Source organism: Prionailurus viverrinus, chromosome E2 (assembly GCF_022837055.1).
Source record: "Prionailurus viverrinus isolate Anna chromosome E2, UM_Priviv_1.0, whole genome shotgun sequence".
NCBI lineage: Eukaryota > Metazoa > Chordata > Mammalia > Carnivora > Felidae > Prionailurus > Prionailurus viverrinus.
In genome coordinates this window covers 50,432,263-50,447,575 of record NC_062575.1, presented here as the reverse complement: position 1 = coordinate 50,447,575, position 15,313 = coordinate 50,432,263, and the positions used below count along the sequence as shown (strand labels likewise).

The 15,313-nt window shown below is 42.4% G+C and overlaps 1 protein-coding gene across 1 annotated transcript in view; it reads right to left on the bottom strand.

Annotated features, from left to right (window-relative positions):
• Positions 1 to 12,261, bottom strand: part of LOC125152580 (zinc finger protein 234-like) — a 45,464-nt gene extending 33,203 nt beyond the window's left edge. Inside the window, exons 1-4 of the mRNA XM_047834658.1 lie at positions 12,203 to 12,261; positions 7,047 to 7,137; positions 4,566 to 4,692; positions 3,952 to 4,044 (exon numbers count right to left, since the gene is read on the bottom strand). Of these exons, the coding sequence (XP_047690614.1) occupies positions 3,952 to 4,044; positions 4,566 to 4,692; positions 7,047 to 7,061 (235 nt within the window). The 5' untranslated portion in view covers positions 7,062 to 7,137; positions 12,203 to 12,261. The remainder of the gene's footprint in view (positions 1 to 3,951; positions 4,045 to 4,565; positions 4,693 to 7,046; positions 7,138 to 12,202) is intronic.
• Positions 12,262 to 15,313: the final 3,052 nt, after the last annotated feature.

Genomic DNA, 15,313 nt, shown 5'->3' with positions numbered 1-15,313 from the left:
ACACAATGGAACATTATCTGGCTAGAAGAAAGAACGAAATCTTGCTATGGGCAATGACATGGATGGATCTAGAGAGTACAATACTAAGTAAAATAAGTCAAAGAGAGACAAATACCATGTGATTTCGCTCATCCGTGGAATTGAAGAAAGAAGACAAATGAACAAAGGGGGGAAAAAAAACAGAGACCAACCAAGAAACTACAGAGAAAAAACTGGTAGTTACCAGAAGGGAGATGTGGGGGGGTGGGTGAAATGGCTGATGGGGATCAAGGAGTGCATCTGTTGTGATGAGCGTGAGGTGATGTATGGAATTGCTGAATCACTATATCGTACACCTGAAACTGATGTAACATGGTACATTAACTGGAATTACAATAAAAACCTTAAAAAAAAGAAGTATTTCTTTCCAGAAATGACTATGCCCCCTCTAAAAGGAAAGCCCTAGGGAAAGCATGTTTGCCTGTATGGTCACAAGCACAGTGCTTAGAAGTTTCCTTGTGAAAACAGATGAACATAAGGGAAGGGAAGCAACAATAATATAAAAACAGGGAGGGGGACAAACCATCAGAGACTCTTTTTTTTTTTTTTAATTTTTTTTTTTTAACGTTTATTTATTTTTGAGACAGAGAGAGACAGAGCATGAATGGGGAGGGGCAGAGAGAGAGGGAGACACAGAATCGGAAACAGGCTCCAGGCTCTGAGCCATCAGCCCAGAGCCCGACGCGGGGCTCGAACTCACGGACCGCGAGATCGTGACCTGGCTGAAGTCGGACGCTTAACCGACTGCGCCACCCAGGCGCCCCCATCAGAGACTCTTAAATACAGAGAACAAACTGAGGGTTGCTGGAGGGGTGTTGGGTGGGGGGGATGGGCTAAATGGGTGAGGGGCATTAAGGAGGACATTTGTTGGGATGAGCACTGGGTGTTCAAAGTAAGTGATGAATCACTAAATTCTATTCCTGAAATCATTATTACACTGTATGTTAACTAACTTGGATATAAATTAAAAATACATAAAAAGTAAATCAATAAATATTTTAAACATCAAAAAAGAAATCTCCTTGTGATACAAGTCAAGGGTACATAAAGAATCAAACTTAAGTGTGATTACATCTAAATAAGTAGAAACCGGATAGCCGGCCATTCGAGGACAAGACATGTTCTGCAGTTTCTTCAATTCACTCTGGTTTATGGATCACTTATTAGCGGTTTCCATGAGTCATGGAGTGACTGGGTGAAAAGGAAGCCTACACACTGGTTTCTTAGAGAAGGTCTGGATGTTTCTTTGGGCTGTTTCGTTGAAAATGGGGTGGAAAAACTTTGGACATAGATAAATTGGTCTTCAGCAGTTTTTTCCAAATTGCAAATGAAAGACCTTTTAGCGCACTGTAAAATAAATTAAAAAGCCTGTAATAAGCGTTCAGAAAAATAAACTATCCTGCATCACCACAAGCAAGAAATACAGTCCATTTCTCCTATCCATTAAGTCCTTCACTAAGTCAATAAACATTTACAGGTATCTGCCATATCCCAGGACTAGTCTAGGCACTGAGGACACATCAATGATCAAATCAATCAAAATTCTCCTCCTGACGATTATATCCACTGGAGAGAGAGGGGTAAGAGGCAAAGACATATGAGACACAATATAAGGCAGGAAGAGTAAAGACAGCATTGTATTTTAAACAGAATGGTCAGAAGGCCTGTGTCATGGTAGTAAAGCTCTGCAGAGACCGGAATGAAGAAGGGAAGAGCCGGCAGGAAGTTTTGGGGAAAGACTGTTCCAGGCAGAGCAAAGAAGTAAAGGACCCTGAGGGAGAAGCTTCTGTAACAGACTTAATAATGGTTCCTGAAAGATGTCCGTGTCCCATCCCCAGAACCCGTGACCTTTTGTTATGTTACCTGGGTTGCAGATGCAATGCAGGCTGCTGATCAGCTGATCAGAAAAAGAGGAAGATCGTCCTGGATTATCCGGGAGGAATGTAATCAGAAGGGTCCTGAGGGGCGCCTGGGTGGCGCAGTCGGTTAAGCGTCCGACTTCAGCCAGGTCACGATCTCGCGGTCCGTGAGTTCGAGCCCCGCATCAGGCTCTGGGCTGATGGCTCAGAGCCTGGAGCCTGTTTCCGATTCTGTGTCTCCCTCTCTCTCTGCCCCTCCCCCGTTCATGCTCTGTCTCTCTCTGTCCCAAAAATAAATAAACGTTGAAAAAAAAAATTAAAAAAAAAAAAAAAAAAAAAGAAGGGTCCTGAAAGGCAGCAGACACAAGAGGCAGAAGAGGGGCAGAGGGAGAGTACCCAAGAACGGTCAGGGAGATGCAGTGTCGCTGGTTTCGAAGATGGAGGAGGGAGAATGAGAGTCGAGAACTGGGCAGGCCGCACATGCTGGTAGCCCGAGGGAAAAACCTCTCCCCTTGAGCATCCAAAGAGGAACACGGCTCTGTAGGCACCTTGCTGTTATCCCAGTGAGATGTGTCAAAGTTCACACCTCAAGAACAAACACACCTTAAAATTTTGTCGTTTAGTCTACTCCACTCATAGTAATTTGGAAAGTCAGCAATAAGCAAAGTACAGTATACTGGGCAGGTCCTGGTAACAGCAGGGAGGGCGATGTGGGTGGAGAAATGGAGCGAGAGGAGCACCTGGTTGGCTCCATCGGTAAGAGCATGTGACTCTCGATCTCAGTTGTGAGTTTAAGCCCCATGTTGGGTGTAGAGACAACTTAAAAATAAAAAAAAACTTGAGGTGCCTGGGTGGCTCAGTCGGTTAAGCGTCTGACTTTGGCTCAGGTCATGATCTCACAGCTTGTGGGTTTGAGCCCCGCGTCGGGCTCTGTGCTGACAGCTCACAGCCTGGAGCCTGTTTTAGATTCTGTGTCTCCCTTTCTCTCTGCCCCTCCCCTGCTCGTGCTCTGTCCCTCTCTCTCTCTCTCAAAAGTAAATAAACATTAAAAACATTAAAAAACAAATTTAAAAAATTTGTTTTAATCTTGAAAAAGAAAGAAAAATGGAGAAAACAGGAGATGTATTCAAAGGAGAGGGAGTGGGGATGTAGAGCAGACCAGAGAGGACTCTAAGAGCCACTTTAGGGGCACGTGGGTGGATTAGTCGGTTGAGCATCTGATGTCACTTCAGGTCATGATCTCACGGTTCGTGGGTTCATGCCCCACATTGGGCTCTGTGCGGACAGCTCAGAGCCTGGAGCCTGTTTTAGATTCTGTGTCTCCCTTTCTCTCTGCCCCTCCCCTGCTCGTGCTCTGTCCCTCTCTCTCTCAAAAGTAAATAAACATTAAAAAAACTAAAAAATTAAAAAAATTTTTTTAAATCTTGAGAAAGAAAGAAAAACGGAGAGAGAACAGGAAATGCATTCAAAGGAGAGAGAGTGGGGATGCAGAACAGACCAGGGAGGACTCTAAGAGCCACTGTAGGGGCACGTGGGTGGATTAGTCAGTTGAGCACCTGATGTCACTTCAGGTCATGATCTCACGGTTCGTGGGTTCAAGCCCCGCATCGGGCTCTGTGCGGACAGCTCAGAGCCTGGAGCCTGCTTCGGATTCTGTGTCTCCCTCTCTCTCTGCCCCTCCCCACCTCAAGCTCTGTCTTTCTCTCTCTCTCAAAAAAAATAAACATTAAAAAAAATTTTTTTTAATTAAAAAAAAAAAAAAAACAAAACCACTTTAAGTGGTTTTAACTTTAAGGGGGAAAAAGAAGCCATAATGGATTTTGAACAGAGGAATGGCAATCTCGTGTACACTTCCAAAGGATCACTGTGGCTGCTCCCGTGGATAACACACGTAGGATGGGAAGTGTGGAAGCAGGACAACCCATAAAAAGGCTGTTGTAATAATCCAGGAAAGAGGTTTGGCAGTTTAGAACAAGGCGATGGAAATGAGCATGGAAAAATGTGAAAGAGACGGGTGAGTTGCCTCCACGACTCACAGTTACTTGGATCTTACCCGAATTGCCTTTTCCTTGGGTTGCTAACTTCATCATCCAAAACTTTCCTTCCCTTACCAAGTGGACCATATCTCGTTTGAATGGTTGATGCCCTGCGAGCACACAAAGTCATACGTGTTGTAGGTAAAATTCACTGGAGAATTAGGTTCCCACTACATATTCTTCAAGCATTCAGAAGCAGCATTTTTCAAACTTTCTTTTTTCATGACCCATTTGAAGAAATATCATTTGCCAAGTCTCCTACACATATATGTTAAGAAATACTCTTCTTCAATGTTTTGGAAGAGTGGGAGAAGCTTGCTAACATCTCATTTGTTTATTTCATTAAAAGTTGATAATAGGGCTCCCTGTACTGGTTTTATAACTCATGATAGGGTCAGAAATACAAAAAGTAGAGCTGTATACTGTTCATTTAGTTCTTCAATAAAACAAAAACTTGCCTGTTGATCAAAACAAAACAAAACAAAACAATGCTGTGTGTCCCATATATATTAGGACAGTCATATCCCCAAACTCAGAGAACCATTTCAAGCGCCCCAAAGCCTCAAAAACCCACGGATACAAAGCTACTCCTGGAGACTAACATTCAGTTACAGAGAGCTCATGTCCTCACCCACAGAGACCAGGTTCCCCAAGTTCTCCAGCATCACTTCTCCGTACAGCTTCCTCTGGGCGGGGTCAAGCAGCCCCAGCTCCTCCTCCGTGAAGACCACAGCCACGTCCTTGAATGTCACTACCTCCTACAACACCAAGCACATATAACCTCAATCTTACAACCAACCTTCACTGTGAGGGATAGCGCTGAGATACTATCTTCTTATCTGTCACTTTTACTCAACGGAATGGCTAATGTTCTTGACCGTTGGTTTCCTGTGTGAACCTGAGCAGGTTTCCTATATTTTACATATGTAAGTGGAAGATGCAATCAAGAACCTCCTTATACAACAGCTCTGAGGAGTAAATGCAGAGACAGAACTAAGTGCCTGGCAAATCCAGCAAGACTGGATATTTTAAACTAAAGTTATACCTTAGTTTATAGCTGGAGGCAAGCAAGATGTCCCTTAGGTGGTGAATGGATAAACTATGCACATCCATACCAGAATATAATTAAAAAAATTTTTTTTTAACATTTATTCATTTTTGAGAGATAGAGGCAGACAGAGAGACACACACAGAATCCAAAATGGGCTCCAGGCTCCAAGCTGTCAGCACAGAGCCCGATGCAGGGCCTGAACCCATGAACCGTGAGATTGTGACCTGAGCCGAAGTCAGATGCTCAACCAACTGACTGAGCCACCCAGGTGCCCAACACCAGAATATAATTTAAGGGGGAAAAAAACAACTATCAAGCCACACAAAAAAAAGATATGTTTTTACCTTAAATTCATATTACTAAGTAAAAGCAGCCAATCTGAAAGGTTATATACTGTACAATTCCAACCATATAACATTCTGGAAAAGGTAAAACTGTGGAGACTGTAAAGAGATCAGTGGTTGCCAGGGGTTAGGGAAAGGGAGGGGTAAATAGGTGCAACACAGGATTTTTTAGAGCAGTGAAACTACTCTGTATGATACTATAATGGTGGGGCCATATCATTATAAAGTCCCAACCGACAGAAAGAACAACATCAAGAGTGAATCTTAATGTAATCTAGGGACTCTGGGTCATAATGATGTCCCAATACAGGTTCATTGACTGTAACAGTGCACCACTCTGGTGGGGGATGTTGACAATGGGAGGGATTGTGGGTGTGTGGGGGAAGGGGGTACACGGGCAATCTCTGTACTTTCTGCTGGATTTTACTGTCAATGCTCAACTGCCCTAAAAAAATAAAATCTATTACTGAAAAACACATATGCAAACCTAAGGTTATATGTTATTTTGAAAAAACTCATCAATACGTGAAGGAATAAAAGTAGACCAGGGGTGCCTGGATGGCTCAGTTGGTTAAGTGTCTGACTCTTGGTTTTGGCTCAGGTCATGATCTTAACCATTCATGGGTTCAAGCCCTACATCGGGCTCTGTGCTGACAGTGCAGAACTTGCTTGGGATTCTCTCTCTCTCCCCCTTTCTCTGCCCCTCCCTCTCCTTCTCTCAAAATAATTAAATAATAACAAATAAAAAGTTTCAAAAAAAATTTTTTAAGTTTCTTCTTTTTTTTAAATGTTTATTTATTTTTGAGAGAGAGACAGAGCATGAGCAGGGAAGGGGCAGAGAGAGAGGGAGACACAAACTCTGAAGCAGGCTCCAGGCTCTGAGCTGTCAGCACAGAGCCCAAGGCGGGGCTTAAACTCACAAACCATGAGATCATGACTTGAGCTGAAGTCGGATGCTTAACTGACAGAGCCACACAGGAGCCCCCCACCCAAAAAAATTTTTTTAAGTACACCAGTAAGTAATAAGAGACATGCAGTGTATGACTCAGACACAGGAAAGACAGAATCTAGCTCTTCCTGTGTGAAAATCTCCAACAATATTTGCATAAAGCAGTGGTTAGAGCCTGTTGCACTATGCTGTATTTGAATATCTGTCTACAAAATCCTAACACGGCATGTATCATGTGTACTCTTTCGTTACTGAGTTCTTAGTACACTGAGGATAAAAAATAGGCAGCGTGTTCGGAGAATTGATTTTTTGGAGAAAAACCTGCAGGCAGGAAAATGATCAATGCAGTGTGCCTTACAACAAACTCCTAAGCCACCTTAATGTCTAGAAGCAACCATAAATAATGGCTGTTATATAATGCTAAATGAAAAAGACACAAGTCAACGTTAGATGTATATCATGAATGCGAATAAATCTATGAATGTGCACAAGAAAGAGTATGGGGAAATAAAATAGTTAATGTGTCAGCAGTGAAGCAAGCATTCCTACTAATTTGTCCACACTGTTTTCAAATAAAATGAATAATGGCAAAATAAAACAAATGCTAAAAAAACCCAAAAACCAAAAACCAAAAAACCAAAAAAATAAAAAACAAACAGGTCATTTAGCCTGGTGCTCTCCTTGAGTCACCGAGGAAAAGACACAAATGTGTAACACTTTGAGGAGTGAAATGGAATTTTACCAGGAAGAAAGGGAAGCCATATGCACCTTGAATGTGGTCATTTTCTCTTGCTACTTCTGGAGATGAACAGATTCTGGGAATAGAGTCCTGCTGAGGCAGATCTGTGCCTGGTAGTGTCTGGAAAAGGCAGAAAAGGACATGAATGGGTGACCAGGGACGATGTTCACCCACATGAATGCTTATTGTGAATTACCCAGGAGCCCCTTTCTTGGGGTGGCTCCTGTCATACACAACTTGAAGAGCAGATCAGGGCATGGATACTCCATTCCTGCCCCCCACGCACATTCACTGTTGTGTGTTGACTTGGTGTGTTGACTTGTGGCTTCCAAGGTGGCAGCTGAGATTCTGATATGATGGAAACTGAGACAACATAATGCACCCAACAAGAATCATCTCTGGGGCAGAACACCTGGGTGGCTCAGTGGGTTAAGCGTCCGACTTTGGCTCAGGTCATGATCTCGCGGTTCATGGGTTCGAGCCCTGTGTCGTGCTCTGTGCTGACAGCTCAGAGCCTAGAGTCTGCTTTGGATTCTGTGTCTCCCTCTCTCTCTGCCTGTCTCCTGCTCATGCTCTATCCCTATTGCTCAAAAATAAATAAATGCTAAAAAAAAAAAAAAAAAACACTTAAGAATCATCTCTAGGGCGATCATATCTGGGTTCAAATTCTACCTCAGCTTCTCACTAGTTGTATCATCTTAGGTAATTTAATAACATCTCTTTCCCTCAATTTTGTCATCTGTACAAATGGGAGAATAATATTTCCAAATCCTAGAGCTGTTGAGAGCTGGAGAACACTTTGAATACACTCAGAGTTTCTTATTTTTGTAGCTAATATTAAAAAAGAGGACATTCTGTAATGTGAAATTTCTCTTATAAATATGATTTTCTACCAAAAGACACTGTATGATATCCGAATCTGACACTGACTATTCTGAGGTCACTCATAACCTTTGAAAAATCAGTTAACTCTGCTTCATTGTCTTCCCTAATATTGTGTTAGCTGAACAATTTTTAAATTGTTGTGGACAAGTGTTTTCCCCCACAACATGGAAGCACCCAAATATATAAAACAATAACAAACATAAAGGAATTCACTGATAATAATACAATAATGGTGGGGGACTTTAATACTCCCCTTCCATCAATGGACAAATCATTTAGGCAGAAAATCAACAAGGAAGCAATGGTTTTGAATGAAACACTGACCAGATGGACTTAACAGATAATCCAGTTAAAAAATGGTCAAAAGACATGAACAGACATTTTTCCAAAAAAGACCTATAGATGGCTAACAGACACATGAAAAGATTCTCAATGTCACTCATCATTAGGAAAAATACAAGTCAAAACTACAATGAGATACCACCTAACATCTGTCCGATGGCTAAAATGAACAACACAGGAAATAACGGGTGTTGGAGAGGATGCGGAGAAAGGGGAACCCTCTTACATGGTCGGTGGGACTGCAAACTGGTGCAGCCACGCTGGAAAACAGTATAAAGGTTCCTCAAAAGTTAAAAATAGAACTATTGGGGTGCCCAGGTGGCTCAGTTGTTCAAGCGTCTGACTTCGGCTCAGGCTGTGATCTCATGGTTCTTGAGTTTGAGCCCCGCATTGGGCCCTCTGTTGCCAGCAAAGAGCCTACTGCAGATCCTCTGACTCCCTCTCTCTCTGCACTTCCCCCACTTGTGCTTTCTCGCTCTCTCTCACTTTCTCAAAAATAAATAAACATGAAAAAATAGAACTGGGGTGACTAGATGGCTCAGTCAGTTAGGCGTCTGACTTCAGCTCGAGTCACGATCTCACAGCTTGTGAATTTGAGCCCCATGTCAGGCTCTGTGATAACAGCTCAGAGCCTGGAGCCTGTTTCAGATTCTGTGTCTCCATCTCTCTCTGCCCCTCCCCTGCTCATGCTCGGTCTCTGTCTCTCTCTCAAAAATAGATAAACATTAAAAAAATTAAAGAAAAAATAGAACTACCCTATGACCCAGCAATTGCACTACTAGGTATTTACTCCACCCCGATGTTTATAGCAGCATTATCAACAATAGCCAAAGTATAGAAAGAGCCCAAATGTACAAGAATGGATGAATGGATAAAGAAGATGTTCTCTCGGGGCGCCTGGGTGGCGCAGTCGGTTAAGCGTCCGACTTCAACCAGGTCACGATCTCGCGGTCCGTGAGTTCGAGCCCCGCGTCAGGCTCTGGGCTGATGGCTCAGAGCCTGGAGCCTGTTTCCGAATCTGTGTCTGCCTCTCTCTCTGCCCCTCCCCCGTTCATGCTCTGTCTCTCTCTGTCCCAAAAACAAATAAACGTTGAAAAAAAAAAATTTAAAAAAAAAAAAGAAGATGTTCTCTCTCTCTCTCTCTCTCTATATATATATAATGGATATATATGTGTGTGTGTGTGTGTGTGTGTGTGTATGATGAAATATTACTCAGCCATCAAAAAGAATGAAATCTTGCCATTTGCAATGACATGGGTAGAGCTAGAGTGTATTACACTAAGTGAATTAAGCCACTCAGGGAAAGACAAATACCATATGATTTCACTCAGTGTGGAATTTAAGAAACAAAACAGATGAACATAGGAGGGAAAAAGAGAGAGAGGCAAATTATAAAAGAGACTCTTAACTGGAAAACAAACTGAGGGTTGCTGGACGGGAGATGAATGGCAGGATGTGTTAAGTGGGTGATGAGTATTAGGGAGGGTACTTTTCTTTAAAAACATTTTTTTAACATTTACTTATTATTGAGAGACAGAGACACAGAGCATGAGCAGGGGAGGGGGCGGGAGATGGAGAGACACAGAATCCAAAGCAGGCTCCAGGCTCCGAGCTGTCAGCACAGAGCCTGATGAGGGTCTCGAACCCACAAACTGCGAGATCATGACCTAAGCCAAAGTCGGATGCTTAACCGACGGAGCCACCCAGGCGCCCCAGGGAGGGCACTTTTTGTGATGAGCATTGGGTGTCGTATGTAAGTGATGAATCATTGAATTCTATTCCTGAAACTAATATTATACTGTATGTTAAGTAGCTGGAATTGAAATAAAAACTTGAATCAAACCACGAAATCTATCACACAAACTTCACGAGATGGACTTTCTCCAATACAGTGTGCTTACACATTGTGAACAAAAACATCATGATCAAAATGAAGGAATCATTCCAGATTAAAGGAGTCAATTAAAGAGTGTTTCCCTCTCTCTCTCTCTCTGCCCCTCCCCAGCCTGCACTCTTGCTCTCAAAAAATATTTAAAAAATTAAAAAAAAAAACAGCACAAATTTAAATATGGACTATGGGTTAGATAACAGCATATTAACAATGTCATTTTCTGATTTTGACCCTGTGAGTATAGAAGAGAATATCCTTGTTCGTAGAAAATAGACACTGTTTAAAAGAAAAGCACAGCCCTAAAACGCTGTCACTTAGGCCAAGTGACCAAACTGGGGCTTAATGCCTAACCTAATTGCAGTTTCAGACTCCCCCAGAAACTCAGAAATTCTCCGATAAGCACCAGCTGAGTAATCTGTCACACAGACCCTCTCCATCCCGGCAAGATGCATAAGATCCCCTGCTCTTCCCTCTAAGGGAAAGTGACCGTGCCCAGAACAATCCTTTCTTTCCACTTGCTAATAACTTCCTTGCCCCACCCTCCTTCCCATAAAAACCTTCCATTCTGTACAACTCCTGGGAGATCCCTCCTACTTGTTTTATGGGATGCCACCCAATTTATGAACCGCTTAATAAAGCCAATGAAGTCTTCACGTTTACTCAGTTGAATTTTTGCTAACAATACAAATATTTAGGGACGAAGAAGTATTTTCTACAGCATAATCCCCAATTCTTGAAAAAAAGAGATGCGTGAAGGAAAAAAAAAAAAGGGGGCAAGGACAGTTGACAGCTGGCGGCAGATAGGTGTTGGTGTCTTCAACTCATCATACGTAACTCCAAAAGCATCAGCAATTTTTAGACATAACCACAATGGTGCAGCGAGAAACACAATTTTTTTTTTTTTGCGACAAAAACCAAGGAAAGAGAGGAGGCTCTGAAATGCCACAATTATGTCTCTGTCCCTGAGAAATCATGAGATATTCTGCCCTCCTCCAGACCCCCTACTTTCAGCCAGAAACGGTTTGGGACTGTTAACCTTAAAAATAAAACTGCCAGTTATTTTACTGGAATAGTAGAGAACTGCAATCCAGGACGAGCAGGATATGGCAAAACCACAGGCAAGTCCGCAGAACAAAGGAGAAACCCACTCTTTTACAGAGGAAAGGGAGAAACTGGGCAGGCTGTCATAAACAAAAAGCCCATTGGATTAACCGGGACTTGGAAATATGGTGGCTTTTCATTGGCTGAGTTTTGACAATCTTTCACTGGTTGGGCTGAGGCGGAGCTGGGGGAGGAAAGCCATTCTGGTTCCCTCTGGGATAGCAACGAAGAGCTACGGTAGTTATCAGCCTGCAAGGTGGTCTCTTCCAATAGGGCCTTCCAATTGGGTCTCTTACAATTGACAAGAGCGACAGGGTGTGAGGGCTCTCCCTGCCAGCCTCGGACGCCATCCTAAAGGAGGTTTTCTCACTAACTTTCACAGGAGGAACTCTTCAGAAGGGGCTGGGGACTATGAAGCTAACGATTGGGATCAAAGAGAAATGACAGGGGTCACTGCAGCTGAAGCTCTCACTCCATCCGATATTCATGGCTTTCAGGTTACTAAGCACTTAAAAAAATTAAAGAGTCTAATACCAAGAGATCCCCATTCACCACGTGGCAGGAACTGTCTTTAAGGCTTTACTTAACCCATTTGTTTAATTCTCAAACCACTGTATTATAGGAAGGTAGGAAAGTCACCCCAACGTTACAAAAAAAAAAAAAAAAATTGGACACAGATGTTAAGTCCCCCAATGTTCAACCGAGTGAAAAGGCGGAGCGAGGGAAAGGTGGCTGCCCTGGGGTGGGGGGCAGGACCGTAGGCAGAGAGCCCGGGAGACCCCCCCCCCCCAACCTGGCCATGCACAGCACAAGATCCCCAAACGCCAAGAGGGTCCCTGGGGAGGGAAACACCACTCCAGTCCTCAAACCACCGCTGTCTGACGCAGCTCTTTTCCCCAAATCAATGGCCGGTGGTACTGGCACCCAGGGAAGTTCAGAAGGGCCTCGAAACGAGAACCCACTCACCAAAGCGACGGAAGAGCCTGTAGCAACCTGGCCACCCGAGCGGAAGTGCCTGAGACCGCCCCGCCCCAGGCTGCGGAAGGATGAACTACCCAGAATTCACGTTTCCAGACGGCCTTGGGGAAGTGTACGACTGTCTACGGGACTTCCGGACTACACTTCCCAGAAAGCCAGAGAACCACCGCCCCATTCCCACCCTCTTTGGCCGGAAGTGCTTGCGCCTCCTGAGAGATTCGGTAGTATAGTTCCCACAGCGGTCATGGGGGCGGAGTTCATACTGTCGACTTCAAGGGCAGTAGTAACGTGGGTTCCCACAGTGGGGGCAAGAATTAACCTCTCCGAAATCCGGCAGCAGAAAATATTCTAGGTTATTTAAGCTGCTGTTAGTTTTGTCTCTACTATAACACTAAATCTAGCTGTTATCCAAATATATCAAATATATATATATATATATTTGAAATCATATATATATATATGATATAGGAATATATAAATGATATATATATATATTTGATATAGGAATATATAAATGATATATATCCCTAATATATCATTGGAAAGTTCAGTTCAGTTGCAGTGGTGAACTTCAGATACTCTGAAGAATGCACAGGGTGAAGGCTTAAGAAGCTGCGCGTTTGGAAATCTACACAGCAGAACTGTTGATAAAAATACTTTAAAACTGTACTACAAAATTCATGGGCCCAAGACAGTTATGGTGATTTGACTGATTCTTTATTACTCTTCCATATGGGTCTGAATCATGAGTGCCAGAATCCATGAGTCACCTCCATCCTGGCAGTACACTCATCATGTGACGGCTTAAAATATTGTGCCACAGAGAAGCAAGGACCAAGGCACCTCGACACAACCTCATGGGCACCAGTCTTGGAAGTTTCCTGGGTATCTGATAGACCACTCAAATGGGATAAAGACCAGAGACAACCCCAGAAGGAGAAACCAGATTGGACACACACAAGTTCAGATCCAGGCTCTAGACACCCTAACTGGATAACACTACCAGTCATAACCAGACTCAGGCAGCAGAGGGCAACATGAAAAATTTGGGCACTGCATACTGTAGGCCCTCCTGAGGCACAGGGCCTGACCCCACCTACTTGGACCTAAGAGTGATACAGTCTCCTTTATTCTAACGGATGTTCTCACCTCTTTAAGCATACATAGTCTTATAAGCTGCACAGCCATGAGTATCTTTATTTATCTATGATGTCAGCCCTAGCTGGATATCAGCAAAACTGACCTTCAAAAAGATTGGGTCTATGACACAGAAATTCCGCTCCGAGGTATATACCCAAGAGAAATGAATCACATGCCCACAGTTGTACAAAAGTGTTTATAGCAGCATTATTGATAATAGCCAAATTGTGGAAACAATCCAAATATCCAGCAACTGATGACTAGGTAAATAAAATGTGATATATTTATACAATGGGATCTTACTCTGCAATTAAAAAATGAAATACTGATTCAGTCAAGGATTGACCTTGAAAACATGCTTAGTGGAAGAAGCTAGACACAATAAACAATGTGTTTTATGATCCCATTTATATGAAATGTGCATAATACATCAACCCATACAGGAAGAAATTTGATTAGTTATTACCAGGGACTTGTTCATTGGGAGTGGAGAATGAATGCTAATGGATGGGGGTTGGGGGGTGGAGGGGTTGGTGGGCTGATGAAAAAGCTCTGGAATGAGACAGTGGTGATAGTTTATATCTTTGTGAATATACCAAAAATCATGCAATTATACATCTTACAAGTGTGAATATTCAGGTATGTGAAGTATATCTCAATCAAAAAGAGAGGTTGGTCTGTTTGAAACTATTTCCCACTCTCAAGATACTATGGACTGGTTTGTGCCCCCTGCCCATGCATACTGATGCCTTAAACCCCAATATGACTGAATTTGGAGATAGGCTCTTTAAGAAGGCAATTAAATAGGTCATTAGAGTGGGGCCTTATTCTGATAGGTTACAAATAAATGGAAAAGTATCCATGTTCATAGACTGGAAGAATTGATACTGTTAAAATATCAAGACTACCAAAAGCATCTATAGATTCAATGAGATCCCCATCAAGATTCCAATGGCAGCTTTTTTTTTTTCACAGAAGTAGGAAAAACAGCCCCAAAATTTACATAGCACCACAAAAGACCCCCAATAGCCAAATAAATCCCGAGAAAGAACAAAGCAGGAGGCATCACACGTCCTGATTTCAAACTATACTATAAAGTTATAGTCATCAAAACAGTATGGTACTGGCACAAAAACTAATACCAATGGGACAGAATTGATAGCCCAGAAATAAATCCAAGCATATACAGTCAACGAATATTTGAAAAGGGAGTCAAGAACACTCAATGGAGAAGACTCTCTTTTCAATAAATGGTGCTGGGATAATTCGATATTTACATTCAAAAGAATGAAACTGGACCCAAATCTTATACCATTCACAAAGATTAACTAAAAATGAATTGAAAGACTTAAATGTAAGAAATTCCTAAAAGAAAACAGGAATAAATCTCAACATGGCCCTTAGTAATGATTTATCGGATATGACCCCTAAAGCACAAGAAACAAAATAAAAAGTAAACAAGTGAGACTACATCAAACTTAGAAGCTTCTGCAGAGCAAAAGAAATTATCCACAAAGGGAAATTACAACCTATGGGATGAGGAAAAATATTTGCAAACCATGTATCTGATAAGAGGCTAATATCCAAAATATATAAGAACTCAAACAACTCAACAGCAAAACTACCCCTCTCACAAATAATCTAGTTAAAATGGGCAGAGGACCTAAGTAGACACTTCTCCAAAGAAGATATACAAAAGAACAACAGGTACATGAAAAAATGCTACACTTCACTAGTCATTAGTGAAATGCAACTTAAAACCACAACGGAGGTATCACTTCATCCCCGTTAGAACAGCCATCATCAAAAAGACAAGGGATAACAAATGATGTTATGGATGTGGAGAAAAGAGAACACTTGTGCACTGCTGGTTCGACTGTAAATTGATACAGCTACTGTGGAAAACAGTACAGAGGATCCTCAGAAAATTAAAAATAGAACTACTGTAGGATTCAGCAA